Source organism: Mchenga conophoros, linkage group LG20, assembly GCF_057382185.1.
Source record: "Mchenga conophoros isolate Kocher_MC1m ecotype Shallow Benthic linkage group LG20, M_conophoros_male_GT1.1, whole genome shotgun sequence".
NCBI lineage: Eukaryota > Metazoa > Chordata > Actinopteri > Cichliformes > Cichlidae > Mchenga > Mchenga conophoros.
The window spans coordinates 8,914,423-8,929,502 of record NC_140545.1 but is presented as its reverse complement, the minus strand read 5'-3'; the positions used below and the strand labels follow the sequence as shown (position 1 = coordinate 8,929,502).

At 40.7% G+C, this 15,080-nt stretch overlaps 1 protein-coding gene across 3 annotated transcripts in view; it reads left to right on the top strand.

Annotated features, from left to right (window-relative positions):
• The window catches only part of LOC146550355 (helicase ARIP4-like), an 82,796-nt gene that overhangs the window by 45,253 nt on the left and 22,463 nt on the right, over nucleotides 1-15,080 (top strand). The window contains exon 1 of one of the 3 annotated variants that reach the window (XM_085258550.1): nucleotides 3,061-3,332. The exons of the other annotated variants lie outside the window; for them this stretch is intronic. Coding sequence (XP_085114676.1) covers nucleotides 3,299-3,332 — 34 coding nt within the window. The 5' untranslated portion in view covers nucleotides 3,061-3,298. Of the gene's footprint in view, nucleotides 1-3,060; nucleotides 3,333-15,080 lie in introns of those variants that run through there. 3 annotated transcript variants of the gene reach the window in all.

The window sequence follows — 15,080 nt, the reverse complement described above, 5'->3', positions numbered from 1 at the left end:
ATACGGCACACTTAAAATCAATCCTTTGTCAAGCACCCTTGGCCACTGTACTAGTGTATTTCCATTGTGGGGGTGTTTACTGTAGGGGGGAGGAGACCAGAGGTTATAACTGTAACTGTTGTGTGGAGTTCTAGAGATCAGCCTTTAGAATAGGACTGCAGTGTGCTGATCTCCAGATGCATCTGTAAGAATAATGGGTAATAAAAGGATTGTGTAAAACATGGAAACATCTCAGCGTGATCTCTACCAGGACCAAAAGAATCGCAGAGACCGGCGTTGTCTCAACAATTGTCAGCAAGGAATTTGCATTTGCACTGTTAAATTTTTATATAACTTTAATTCACATAAAACAGCTGCTTGTTTAAGTGAAAATACATTGATGTTTTGTTTTGTTTTTTTGCACTAATAAAGTTGTGGAGTTGTAAAGTATTTTGTCCAGTGTCAGTTATATCGTCAGTTATATCGTTATCACAAATTTTCAAATGTATATCGTGATAAATATTTTTGGTCATATCGCCCTGCTCTAGTAATAAGCCATCTAATCCAGGATGAAGGGCTTCCTGTAAGTTTTTATAACAGTGTTCCCTCAGGTCTGTTAAAAAAATGTAACAAATTGGATTCATTTGCTGTAGAAAGGGTTAGGGTTAGGGTGTTAGGGGTTAGGGTTAGGGGTTAGTAGAGTAAACATTTGCTTGTTTACTCTACTCCATATGAATAGATATGAGTTTGCCACTCAGTGATTTCAACAGTGTTTCAGATCCACAAATAAACTTCTCATATGTTTCAGTGTGCGTTTAAAAATGTGTGGAAGGTAAAACGACACATTTCGAAGGCGTTCTATTACTGAGGTCACTCTTAGTATAACAGTAAACAATCGGTTTTAAGTATTGGACTGTCTTTATAAAATACGTGTGATATAATGTGTAACAGTTTTGAGTTTCTTAGCAGAAACCGCATATAAAGTAATAATGACGATCTTATAACACATGTAAGGGTTCTGATGGATGATGTGAGCTTTGATCTTATTTTGAAGGCGTTTCAGAGATGCTCACTCATGCAGAGGCATTCCTCTACGCTCTCTATTCTGTCACACACACACACAGTGGGGTCACCACGGAATCCCGACTCTGTCACTTGTCCAGCACTTAAAACAATCTCACGTGGGAGCGGGGAGATGCCTTTGAACGGGTGTTGTTTTTGTGTGGAACTGTGTGAAGTTAATGGTTCACTAAAGTATTTATTTAGTCTTCAGTGGCTTCAGATCTGTTATAAACAGGTGGGATTTCCAAAACTTTAGCACAGATTTAAAAAGAACTGTTGATTATTTGAATTTATTGACTGAATACTATTAGAATATTCAGTCAGTGAAGTTAATTTCACTAATTTCCATGTTTCCTTCAATATACTACAGCAGCGGTCCCCAACCCCCGGGCCTCGGACCGGTACCGGTCCGTGAGTCGTTTGGTACCGGGCCGCGAGAGTTGAAATGTATAGTTTTCAGGGTTTTTATCGGTTTTCAGCATTATTTTGTTATCGTTTTTATCGTTTACTTGGTTTTCCTGGGTCTTTGCACGTGTGTTATGAATAAATCTTCTTTTTTTCGGTACCGGTACTAGTTTTATTTTATTGTATTTATCCGCGACACCTTAAAGGCCGGTCCGTGAAAATATTGTTGGGCATAAACCGGTCCGTGGTGCAAAAAAGGTTGGGGACCGCTGTACTACAGCATCAGTCAGCGCTTAGTATATAAATAGGTGTATTTTGATGGTACACATTAAAAATAGAGCGCAATGAAAATAAACATATTCTCTTATAAATTTGCAGCAGTTTACTTCAGCATTGCTCTCTCACCTTATTTTGAAACACCTTTATTGTGCATTGCCTCGATATTTTTTATGTCCAATCATATCTCTCCATGATGTATTCCTCAAGATCGGGGATGTCAATCATAATGCTTGGATGCCAGAATCCAATCCAGCCCATTGGATTCTTTTGGAAAATGAAGGAGGGCATATTTTTACTTTTTAGTGTATTTTAATAAGTTTTGCACCTTATGGGGGATAAAGACCTCCCCACTGACTGTTCATACTATACAAAAAGTAATTAAGTAATAGATAAACAATTAAATAGTTAGTTAGTTGCTGTGCTTTCTATATTGACTTTAGAATTTATTTATTTTTAACAAGGAGTCAAAAAAAATTGACATTTTCTATGAATTAACGGAAACTTTCTGTTTTCTAACTACAGGATCACGTGAGTGACCAGGATACAGGATATTGTTCTGTAAATTTAAACATTTATTTCTTACAATTTAAGCCCAAAGAGTCATGCTGACAGATTTCTGTTATTTACTACAACAGCTTTTTTTTGTCGTGTGGAAAAACTGAGACGCATTGTTGAAATTGCATTATTTCTTATATTATGATATTTCAGGGGATTAAATGTGTAAACTTCTTTTCACTGACAGAAACTGGTTTTTCACCAGTCTGCCCCACTTAGGATCAAACTAAGCTATGAGTTTGTGACCCACAAAGTAAACTGATATAGAATTAGAGATCAGTAAAATTAGACTGATCTCGAGGGATCTGTTTAGTGCAGGAAAGCCAAATGATGCATCAGAACGTCTCCTTTATGTGAGTGCACCTTGGGCCTTGAAGTGCGGTAAAAGTTATAATGGCCATTATCACTCACTAGGTGTTTAAAGTTTGAGAGTCTGTGAAAGTCACTTTGTTGTAATGCGTGTTAATCCTCTGACGTGTGGTTGTGTGTACATGTATAATTTGATCTTTGAGGCAACAACTTTTACAAGCCTTGCTGAGATGTTGTAACGCCTTTAATCATCAACGAACACTTAAATGGTTCCTGCTTCTGTGCATGCTTTGTATTCCTGACTCTGTTTATGGGGGAGTGGTTTAATATGACAGTTTTTTTTAGCTTTAGTTGAGCGAGGGGAGGAGATTGAAGGGTGGTAGGAGTCCCCCCTCAGCAGGGCCCCAGCTCCAGCATGAAGGGTTATGTAAGTTTTCAGCTGCCAGCCTTCCTAGCTGCCTCTGCCTCACATTCACATTGTTATTGACCAGAAAGGAGCACACAGTGGTGGACCAGTAGTCAGAGAGTCAGTCAGTCACTGAGGTAGTCAATTTAAAGCCCACCTAAGTGTAAAGCCAGGCTAAGAGGAGGGAAGATCCACCTCCTCCTTACTTCTTTTTAAAAGTTTTTTTTCCTTGAAAGGGGAAGCAATTTTGAGAGTGTGACAGGGAGGCAGAGGACACCAGCTTTTCCTCTGTTTCTGATAACCATGCTGCTTCTGGATGAATCGGAATCATTTGCAGGTGGGTGACATAATTCGCCTGAACCGTGTTGAGGTTGTGGAAGCGATTCATCTTTGGGGAGAAAGTTAGAAAGAAATGAGGGGAAAATATGGAGGTGCGTAAATGTTGTATGCGCTATGAATGCTTTAAGAACAGGAAGAAAACGCCACACAGAGAGCTTCACGCATACGCTGAAGTTTAACTGATGAGATAACGAACAGTGTTACTTGGCTGCAGAGGCGCTTCCTTTCTGCATCCTGTTTCAGGAGAGGCAGCATGAAGAGAAGCCAGAGAAGAGGTGCACGGAGGGGGAAAATGAGTTAGAAGCTGCAAGATGATGAGAAATGGGGAACTTTGATGTTATAAAACCAGCTAAGAATTGACTAGAATGTGCAGCAGTTGTTGATTGAGGGTCGTTAAGTTACTTAACATTGTTGTGTAACACTGGATCTATACCTCCTTAGGCGTGTGCAGTCTATCTGAGCACGCTTTCTATTTACTTTTCTGGTTTCATCTATTTTTCTCTTCTCAGTCACCGTCTACAATCGCTGCTCTCTCTCTGCTCGATTCGTCCCATTTTTCTTATCTTCCTTCCATCTTTCAGCCGGTCTTTCTCCCACTCGTGTCCACTGCCTCTCTCTCTGTTGTCATCTCAGTTCCTGCCTCCGATTGGCTGTCTCTACGGTTACCTAAACCAATGCCAGTGCTGTGATTGGCGGACGAGGGTAGGATCGGGCCATGCTGGAAGTGTGAGCATGTGGAGGCAGGAAAACATATGGTTCAGCAGACCAGTGGGTTAGGGGGGTAAACGGCTGTAGCTGGAATGAATGAAAATGAAGGCTCTGAGTTCGTTCACATTTCTTCATCTGTTTATCCAGCAAACACAAGATAATCAGAAACTTCAAATCTTGTGTTAGATCAACTTTAATAGTTTGTTTTCAGTCAGATCAGGATTTTAAGTCTTAAATTTGTCTTAATTTGAAGCTGTCTTCACTGAATTTAGATGTACAGTGCAATGATTTGTGAGTCTTGTTGCACATGCGCTCAGTTTAAAGTTGACTCACAGATATTAAAAACATGTGATCGTGTGGATGAAGTAGGATCCAGAGTGGCCCTAAAACCATATTCAGATTGTCCTTGTTCTGCTTTTTATTAGTTTTTTAAGATCCATGTACATTTGCAAACAGTGAACGGAAATCTTGGTCCGGACGTCTTTGCACGTATGCCAAAACTTCTGATAAATTAGACACTGCCCTCCAGGGGCACTTTAGGCAAACAATGGCTTCCCGCAGTGTGCCCAATAGGAATGTAACTATTCAAGGTAAAGTTATGCGTCACGTCAGTCATTGTTTCATTTTATGCCCAATGTTCTGCAGTAAAAAGACAAAACAGTGCAGCTGCAGGGATTTTTACACGTTTTAACAGCAGTTGTTGAGATTAAAACAGGTACTGTTAAGGTCTCCAGAAAAGGTCACCAGCTCATAATTCAGGATCTGCCTGATCACGTAAGCGTTTTTTTTTAGACTTTAAAAACAGTGCTTTAATTTTGCTTAGCGAGCACCACGGCCCACTGACTCTCCTCTTGTTCCCTTTTGAAAAACGTTCACAGAAAATCCTTTATGGAGAAATAACTGTCTGCATGCTCGTAATTCATGGGATCGCTCTGGGCGTTTGGCTCACTATGAAAAGAGACACTAGATACCTCGTCATGTCTCTGATTGTGCTGTGTCAAATAGCGACGAAGGGTAAAAAGAATAGGACACACTGTTTTTCCCTAAATCTGTTGTGCGTGCGTGTATTTGAGAACAGTGCGTCCGTCAGTGGAGAGAGGGTTTCCGTGAAAAGAAAACAAATTTGACATTTTAATAGCAGCAAAAAGTCTGTCGTACAATAAAACAGGAACAGGCTTGTACTGATTGTTCTTCCATCGTTCTGCACTGCTTGCTCTGTTCAGCTGTAATTGGCCTCAGCATGCCGGGGAGGAACAACCCGTCCTGTTCAGGCCAGCACTGGAGTCCGGGCCAAGCACCAGGAGCACGTGCAGTCTGATTGCTTTCATAACGCCCCGGTGCTGAGGATGGACACACGGCTAATGCTCTCTTTGTCAAAAAGCAGTTTTTATTAAATGTTCTTTCATCTTCCTGGTACAGCAATTTCTTTGTCTTTATTGTAAAATTTCCCCTTCCAGGTTCAAGTGACCTCTCTTTTTCATCTTTCTCCCATCCACACTTTTCCGAGTGCCTCACTCCTCCTCTCTCTCAAGTCTTAAAGAATTTGACCACAGATTAAAGCAGGTAGCAGATTTCCTTTTAAGAAATTTATACCCCATAAACTTGAGATCTTCTTTAACTTTGTGTGTATCCTCTGCTGCACTTCCAAGTCCTGTTTTACCTCATCTAAGCCCCAGTTATTCTCTCTGTCTCATTAAATGGCCGCAGTGCTGTATAATGTTACAGTACAAAAGTCTTTTGATCAGATAGCGAACGTCATGGGTGTGGTGCCTGCACTAAGCCAATACCGGTTACATTATTTCACATTGCTACTAAATATTGGCTAGATTACAACGAGCTTAGAAATCTAAAGATGCTTTTTCAGTCTGCAGTGATCATTTATTCAGCTTCTTTTTGACAACCTGATTGGTAAATGTAAAGAGACACAAGTCCCTGAAATGATAAACAAATAATTATAAAACAGCCCTATGATAGATTGGCGATGTTTCCAGTGTGTACCCAGCCTGTCGTCCCGTAATAGGTGGGATTGAATTAGTGGAAGAATAACGGATGGATTATAAAATGTGATTTGTTTCAGTCTCTTTATAACGACTTCACAATCATAAATTTTACTTGTATTGATGTGTAATTAAATAGTCGTTATGGGTTGAAGAGAAAACAGTGCTTTTGCGGTGTAGCTCGAAGCGTTTCACAATATGAAATGTTTCTTGGTACTGAAAGAGGAGTAATGGGAAATGGTTACGTGAGTTTTGCTCTCTTTCCACCTCCGGAGGAGCTGTGACCGGTAGTTCATTAGCTGAAATGTTTCTCATTGTGTGCCAAAGTGTTAAGATTTTGGGTTGCTCAGAAGATATCTCACAGGGTGTTCAGAGGCTGAAAGTACACACTGTGTGCAAACTGTTGCCAATAAGGGTTTTATGTAACAGGCTATAGTGTGACCAGCACGAACCATCCCGACGTTCTCTCCTTCTCCTCTGGCTCCTCCTCCCTCCTCTGCCTCCCTCCCCAGCAGCAGTGACACACTGGCCTACTAACAGCCTGTTCTACCTCGTCTCACCCCCTCTGCTGTGCCGTCTTTATCACATGGCCGTTGTCTCTCCACCTCCTTTTTTTCCTCTCTGTCTTCTCGTCTCACCGCCTCATCGTTTCTCTGACACACTCGTCGGAATCGCTGCCAACAGGAACATTTCATAACTCACCTGCATCGCTCTAATAAAGCAGCCTTAATAACTCATTCAGGGCAGTGTCTTACATAAGAGAGGTGTGCGCGTGCGTGTGTGTTGCTCAGCATTAGTATTGAGATTTTATTTTCGTCCTCATGGCAAGCACGTAACCCAGTTAAATCTCGGTCAGTCTTTCGGGAGAACAACTTAAAAACTTTGAGAAACTTTCCTGCATTTGGCTGTAATTTGGTTGGGTGGGGTCAATAAACCACAACAAAAAATTACAGAGACAGCGAGTGAGACAATATTTTTATTTGAACTATGAGCTTATAAATTGCTCTAATTTGGCAGGAAGTTCATGATGTATTTGCACTGATGATCATTTACAGATGCCTAGATCTCTGATTTGGTCACATGACCTTATAAAGGTTTAGAACTGCAGAAGTAGAAAGCATTTACAGTCTATATATCTACCTGATATCATGGCCATGATCTGTTGCTAGTGAGTGAACGACTACAAAAGCATATACAGCGTGCAGCTACTCCTCCCCTGCACTGATAGGAGCCAGTTAAGGTGGTTCAGACATGATGCCTCCTGGATTTCTCTTAGGTGATGTGTTTTTGATGGCTGGCAGGTGGTTAATCGGAAGAGGAAGGTCTGGGAATTCCTGGTTAATGTACGCTCTTACCTGGATAAGCAGATGCTGATAAGGTGGATGAATAGATGGAAGAAGACATTATTCCATCTGTCATCAACTATGGAAAAAGCAGAAATAATACCCTAGCTGTAACTGTCAGGCCAAGTTTAAGAGTTTTGCATTTTTTATAGTTTATAGTTTGTCTGTTGGTATGTTCTTCCAAGCAGTCTGTCCACCAGCGTCACTGTCTGTGCTCCATCCAGCCACCTTAAATAATCTCTGACACTCTCCTTGCCTTAAGAGAACAGCACGGACGCTGCTGAACAGCAGGAGCGAGGTGGAAAATCATGCCGACATACTCATCACTCTGTGTGTGTGTTTCAAAGTCTAGATGTTCTTTAAACGTCGCTGTGAGACCATCAGCTCTTGCGAGTGTGCTCTGTGTGCTTGCAATGCGTTGCATCTTTTAATGTGTGTGTGTGGAGGACGTGAGATTCTTGTGAACATGCTGGTTGTGTAACAGCCAGAGGCAGCAGTTACATAAGCGTCTCTTCTCGTCGGACCAGCCTTAGCGGCGGTGGCCTGGCTGTCTGTTGGGGAGCAACTTTTTCCCTTTGTGAGACTCGGACTGCGTAAATGAGAAAGCCAGGAAGTCACTTAATAAAGCAGGTCGTCTTATTGGACCTCCACCTGAACACAAATAGAAGTTTTGTCTTTTCTATACTTTAACTCTTTACACAGCAGACTGACCTTGTCAACATATTCATCAATGACACATCTCCAGTTTGGATCCGTCATTTACGTTTCCACTCGAAACAGTATGTTGAACTGGAAGCTGTTATTTACTTCTGATAACAATCAAACTTTTTGTTTTGAGTTTGTCGGTTTTTCACATATTTTCCATCATGTTCTAGTTTACTAGGAATCTCTGAATAGTTGGGCCACAAGACAAGCCTAAATCACACTTGATGGTATAATTTAGCAGCCATTATATGAAGGTAGATCTTATCTCCAAGCCTCTCTGAAACTGCGATTTTTAATCTCAATTCTAAAGCTATGTTTGCAATACCAACTCAGATTAACTTGAAGTGAAAAAGAATAATGGCAGTTAAACAAGTAGGAGGATGGTTTCATTTCTTTTGTTCAGAGGGTCTTGGATTTCTGGCAGGTTACTACTAAAAGAAAAAAATATGAACCTCTAGCATAGGAAATAAGAGGGGGTTTTTTTAGATTGATTTCTGCATTTTGTCATTTAAAAATGTGCAGTGAAAGATTTCCTTCACTTCACTTGCGGTGCTCCTGTATTTTCAAGTGAAATTCTACAAATTGCATCGGCTTTCAGTTAGCGTGAAGCAAAATCTTAGCCCTGAGTGAAAATTGGAGGCCAAAAAAGGCCATCAGCCAAGAAACAAGTGAAAATAAACAAAAACTTGTACCAATTCTCACCATTTTATCTCTTGCCTTAGCCCCCAGTTACATGCGAGATCAATAATTGGCCATCTTTCAATTGGGCCCCTTGGCAGATGTGTATTCCCCAACGTCTTTGCTGGTACTGGAATGCGACTGTGACCACAAAGAGGTATATAGTGCTGCACCTAAGACGTCCTCGTGATTTCTTTGGTTGATAGCAGAGGGCTTTGGTGAAAATGTGGAAACTAAGAAACCAGAACAGAATAGAGACCATTTCTTCTTCGAAGTTTAAGGGGCACCAGTTGAAACGAGCTGGCTGCTGAGGTAAGGCGACACATTTACTTTGAAGGTGAACGCATTATGCATTATGTTGTTTGTATTACACTTTTTCAAGCTTTACTACCACTCTGCTAGTGGGTTAGCAGGTGTTTGCAGACAAGTTTTCCATGCAAATTACAGGTGACTGCTGCAGGCTGCCGGTGACCAAAACAATCACCAGCAAGTTTTTGCTGCAACAGCCTCGCCAACACTCAGCAACCAGTTGGGGAATGCACATTTTCCCCTCAAGACTGGAGGTTCCCACGGGGGTAGCGGATCAGTCAATAGGTCTGTGTGACTGAAGCCTTATAAGTTTTCTGTGATTATATTTGGATCTACCCTGACAAATTCATCTCTATTTACACATAAGCGCTTATTAAAAAAAATATCACCCGAGCTTTTAGTTTCTTATATTTGACAACCTAAATACCCTCCATGCATCCATCCACTTATGCTTGTCCTGATCAGGATTTCTTTAGTAGAGGATAAACCTTCATCAGCATCATCAGCGAAAACGTACAGCACATTATTGTTTGATATGAAGCATCGTGCCAGTAATCAGCTTGCATGTCAGACCGATGGAATTACAGCTTCTAATGACAGCAGAAATTGTTTTATAAATGGATCTCAGCATGGGGGCAATTGTGTACAAGTGAGACCCATTGATGAGGAAAGAAATCCAGCGAAGGAGGAGGAGAACAAGTGACAGGTGAGTGCGATGAGGTGGAAGCAGGATTAGATGGGAAGGGGAGGGGTGAGAAAATGAGAAGCAGGAAAGTGTGAAGATGGTGCATCTCTGATTTCATGCAGAGCTGCATTTGGAGTGGAGAAAGTGAATAAAGACTTATAATACACACCTGCAGAATAATGAGCTAGTAAAGCAAATGTAGACTCAGGTGTTTAGTACGCATTCTAACAAAGGTTTAATTTTTTTAAAAAGTAATGAAAAAATAGTCAGGAATAGTCATAATAATTAAAAAATATCAATGCATGAATTGCATTTAAAACCACTTAATTTCAAATAGCTTTTCACTTTTCAAATAAATAAAACTTGCCAGTTACAAAAAAGCATTTTTATTTAAGCATGGCTTACTACTTGCTTCTTGCCTCTAATTCTTGTTGCGTCACAAAGTTGCCCTGTTTTACAGGCATTTTAAAAGTCTGTGATGTTACACAATTTATATTGCAGTTTTTCCAAACATGTTGAATAACTGCAAGAGAATTTGTGGTTCTCGGTAAAGGGGATTAAAATTGATTCTTTTTTCCACCAGCACTTGTCCAGCTGAGCCTCTTGGGACAGCGTTAAATGAGACGATTAGATGAATCATTTAGATGCTCTGTTACTATAAATATTCTATTCTTCTATTTTCTATGTACTTCCTGGAATACCACGTTTGAATAATAATACAGTTTGTCCTCTCTGTGTGTTTGTGTCTCTGTGCACGTAAAACGTGTGACGCAGAGGATTCTCCACCGCGTAGTAGTAAATATGTGCCATCATCTGTAATCTGCTTACACAGACAGCAGCTGGCCAATGACGGGTCGCGACACAGACAGATTGTCCACTTCAGCCTTTCTTTCTTTCTTTCTTTTTACGAGGCAAGAAAAAGATTGAAAGCTTTTTTTTAATGTTTTAATCTTCAAAGGACATTAGACCCTAAAAACATCCTCAGGTCTCACCATTCCTTGAATGTCTGACTTGATGGAAGTTGGTATGTAGGTCAGAACCTCATATTTCCTGTGTGAGGCTGTGTTTGTGTGCATCTCTCTAAGCTCGCCCTCAGATGTCTCAGGTCATGATTTATAGATGCAATTGAATCTCATGCAGGTGTCGGATCTCAAACTAAATTGGGGTCATCGTCAGTTCATTGTTAATAGAGAAGCTCGGGAAAATGGTACTCGACGACTTCGGAGAGTACCAATCTTTACTCCCAGTTTTAGTTCAAGGTCCAGATTTCTATCCATCTTTTTTTTTGCCAGAGAAGTTTTTTTTGAGAAGCAAAGACAGATTACAGAAGAATCTGCAGTCTGCCATCTGTTTTTCTCACTTATGGGCAAAACCTTGGCATCGCTAACTTGTCAGTTTTTTCAGAGCCAAGAAAACAGCCTGTACCACTAATGACTCTAGAGAAAAACAAGACTTTATGAGGGGACTGATGCGTTATACTACTGTTAGTACATATTTGTAGGTAATTCTCTTTGGTTACTCTTTTTAACCCTGTAGTTTTAACCTTTCCTGTTCTTCTGCCTCCTCACTTTAAGAAATTGACACATTAGGAGTTGCCACTTACTTCACATAAACACACACACACACACAGAGTTCTTTGGCACACTTATGTTTGTATGTTCGGCAGCATAGTGCGAAGAGTTATATAAACACTTACATGCATTGATGTGGTTACATAAACTTGGTAAGCAGAAGATGTTTCTTCTCTGCAACTCCACTCAGACACTCATACGTGTCACACCAACCATGAATCTGTTGCCGGTGGCCTTGCATTCTGTCGAGGCTCGTATCTCTCAAGAACATGTTGTGTTGTCTTTTGTGAGGAGCGCTGGGTCTCGAGCCCACAGGGAGTGTCCAACTAAGCGAATTAATGGCTTAGAAAATGTGCTGCGGGTGCTGCTCACTCTGTGACGCTCGCTGGTCCCGGTGAGTCAGCATTTCATCAAGACACTGAATTACTTTCTTTCCCAGCTCTGTCGTGACGGAGGTTGAGCTTTCACCACGTTTCACACTTTGCTTTGACTAATTTTACCCACATATTGTCACAGTTGTTTTCTGCTCCTCGCGGCTTCGCAGCAAACTGATGGTTTAAATCAGTCACCTAGCAACAGTCAGCTCTCCAACTCTGATTCTCACCTTGAGATAACGCCTCAGCTGGCCTTCTGCACAAGGGAGGGTTTTTTTTTAATTAGGTGGGCGGGTCTTGGACACTGAATTTAGATCAGAACTGAAACTGTGTAGTTACTGCATTTGAAGTGTGTGTGTGGGGGGGTTGCTATAACTCATGTTCTGAACTGAAAGAGTTTTCAGATTCTCATGAACCAAGCAATCATTTAATTAAAACATACTGATAATAAAAGCTGGTGTGACGCTTGGGGTTACGCTCTCAGTGTGTGACAAACTCTGTCGTTATTGCGTTAGATATGCAAGTCTACCACATCTCATGGACCTCCAAAACTCTTACAGCTATAACCACATGTTTATGCTCTTTTGAGTGAGCATATTTGGTCTGCTATGTGTATAGTAGGGGTGCAACGATACACAAAATTCACGGTTCGGTTCGATACTTTGGTGTCACGGTTCGATATTTTTTCGATACAAAAAAAAATGTTCATGCCTTTTTAATTTGTCATTTATTAAAATTATAAATATATATTTTAACACAAAAGTACAGTTTTTAAATTTAACCCTAACCCTTGTGCGTGTTGTTTTTTAGCTCGTCATATTGCAGCCACAGAAATTCTTTTGTCCATGAAACCATAAAGCTGCACTTTTTTTTGCCTTATAGTCTGATTTGTCACAACTTCTCCGTTTTGTGGTAAGCTTTTCTTTGGCTGTCACTTCTTCACCCTGACCTGTCTTATTTGGCTCAGCAGAACTAAAATATATATCTGTCTGTGAAGGTTCTCAGTCATCCAGGTCATCGTAGTGAAATATATATCCTGCCGCACTCACATAAGCTCAGCGATTCTCTGCGCGATCAACCTCTCACATGTTTAAGCTGCGGGAGATTTCACTTGTCATGTTTGCATAGTAAGCTAACAATTAATAAGACGATGTCAGAGGAATTGGTGCACAAATTATCATCACTCACAGATCAGTGCTGTCGCTCTCTATACACAGTTCGCGCGATTGCAAAGTGAAAGCAAAAAAACAAGCGCAAATTCAAACACGATTTCAATATGTCACATATTGACAGTGGCTCACCCAATGACATAATTACCCAGCTACATTTCTGAAAGAATGCAAAAGCATTGACATATATTTTTCCTTCCTACAATAGCCCGACAGGCAGGGCAGAGATAGCCCCGGGACGTCGGGCTAGCGATATTGCGAGCCCTGTATCTGATTGAGGAATCACTCATCTTTGGAAAAGAGAGTTTATTACAGAGAAATGTCTCTTTCCAAAATAAAAGCTATACTATCCGCTTCTTCTGGGCTATATTCTCAGCAGCATATTAAACATATCAGGTCTCCATAAGGAGAATCCTGTGCTAACAGCTGTCTAAATGACTCGGCTAAAGTTTGTAGCATGCATGCTTGTTGTTTTTGTCTTTGCACTAGGATGATGTCGGTGTAAATGTGCAGTCATATTCGTTGTGTTCCCACTAGTGCTTTCAGGTTAATCTCGTTGAAATAACCTTAACGCCACAACACGGCAAATCTCCGTTAACGAGCTACCCTATACAGAGGGGCTAGACGGCCAACACGTTAACGAGCTAACTGCGCTAACACACTAGCTCCCACCCATGTAATTGAGCATTGCATGGCACATCCAACATACTGTTTTACTTTAGTCCATGACTCGCTTACCTTCAGGGTCATACGTCACATGAAAACCAAAATAATTCCAAACGCCAGATCTGAATGAGGGTGGGGAGGTCCACTTCTGTCTTGCTAGCTTGCCCTGCGCTCTTCCTTCTGACCATGCTGTCTGTGTTGAGTGCTCAGTGAATCTGCGTTCGACTACTCCGCCTAGGCTGCACTCTCGAGCCTAGGCGGAGCAGTCAAATGCAGATTCACTGAGCGCTCAACACAGACAGCATCGTCAGAAGGAAAGTTGATAAAATAAATTACAAATTTTGTATTGTTCTTTTTTTTCCCTCCCCTTTGGTTTTCTTTCTTTCTCTCCCCCTCTTTCTTTCATTCTTTCCCCCTGTCCTATCCCACAGTCATGTCTGTCCCGTTTGCAACTGAAAATAAAATAAATTCATAATTATAATAAAGGTCAATCAAATGGACCAATATGATGATCCACTTAAAATAAATCCTCTTGGCATCTTTCTTGGCCTCAAGACAACAATTCTGATGGCTATAGATCCAAACGGGACACAAAAAAAAAAAATTGAAAAAAATTGAAAAAAATTGTATTGTTCGATACATATGCGTACCGAACCGAAAGCACTGTATCGAACGGTTCAATATCGATACGAATATCGTTGCACCCCTAGTGTATAGATATGCTGGTATGACTATATGTGTTCTCCAATATGTGCCGATTTTAAATCTTCCCAAAATAATGCAGAAAAGGGTTTGTTTGACATGGTGCGATCTCCTAGTTTCCCCATCTAAACCCTTCAAACCCCACTTTTTACAATCACAGCACATGCCATGTAAACCTCTGTCTTCAATTGAAATCATTAGGTTGCGAAATAAACTGTACATCTAGAATATCATCCACTATTTAGATATCAAGTTGTTTTATTTAATACCAATTGGCCTTTCTCCTACTCATGGCAACACTAATCTTTAGTGTTGAGATTTATTTATGTTCATTTCATCAGAAATCATAAATAAAATCTTTAGTGTGCTGAAGTGGAAAGTAGCATGGAAATAATAAGCCACCAAATGGTAATATGCTACTCAAACTGGATTTCCTGCTTCCTTGTAACTGACAGGTTATTGGTTTTTAGACATAATGGAGAATAGACCTGAGAAATTGAATCTGTGAGCAGTTTGGCAGGAGTTGCTGATACTGGAGGGAATCAGGTGATGAGGCACAAAGCAAAGGCCATTTGATGCAATTGCGATCCATATTGCATTATGTAATATGTTTGTGTCTGACTTCCTGCAGCCGATGACATTTATCTTCGCCGGCTATTTTGATTGGAGTGCTTCCAAACTCGTCCTCACAGAGTTATGAGCACAGCACTCAAGACGCAAGTGTACGTTAGCAAAGCATGATTCAGGAGAGGCTTTTGCTTCCTCGGGCCCTCGGCAGAGAGTATTGAACAGTTTATCTGTTATATAAGTTATTTTTGCACATTTATGCGAGCGTGTTG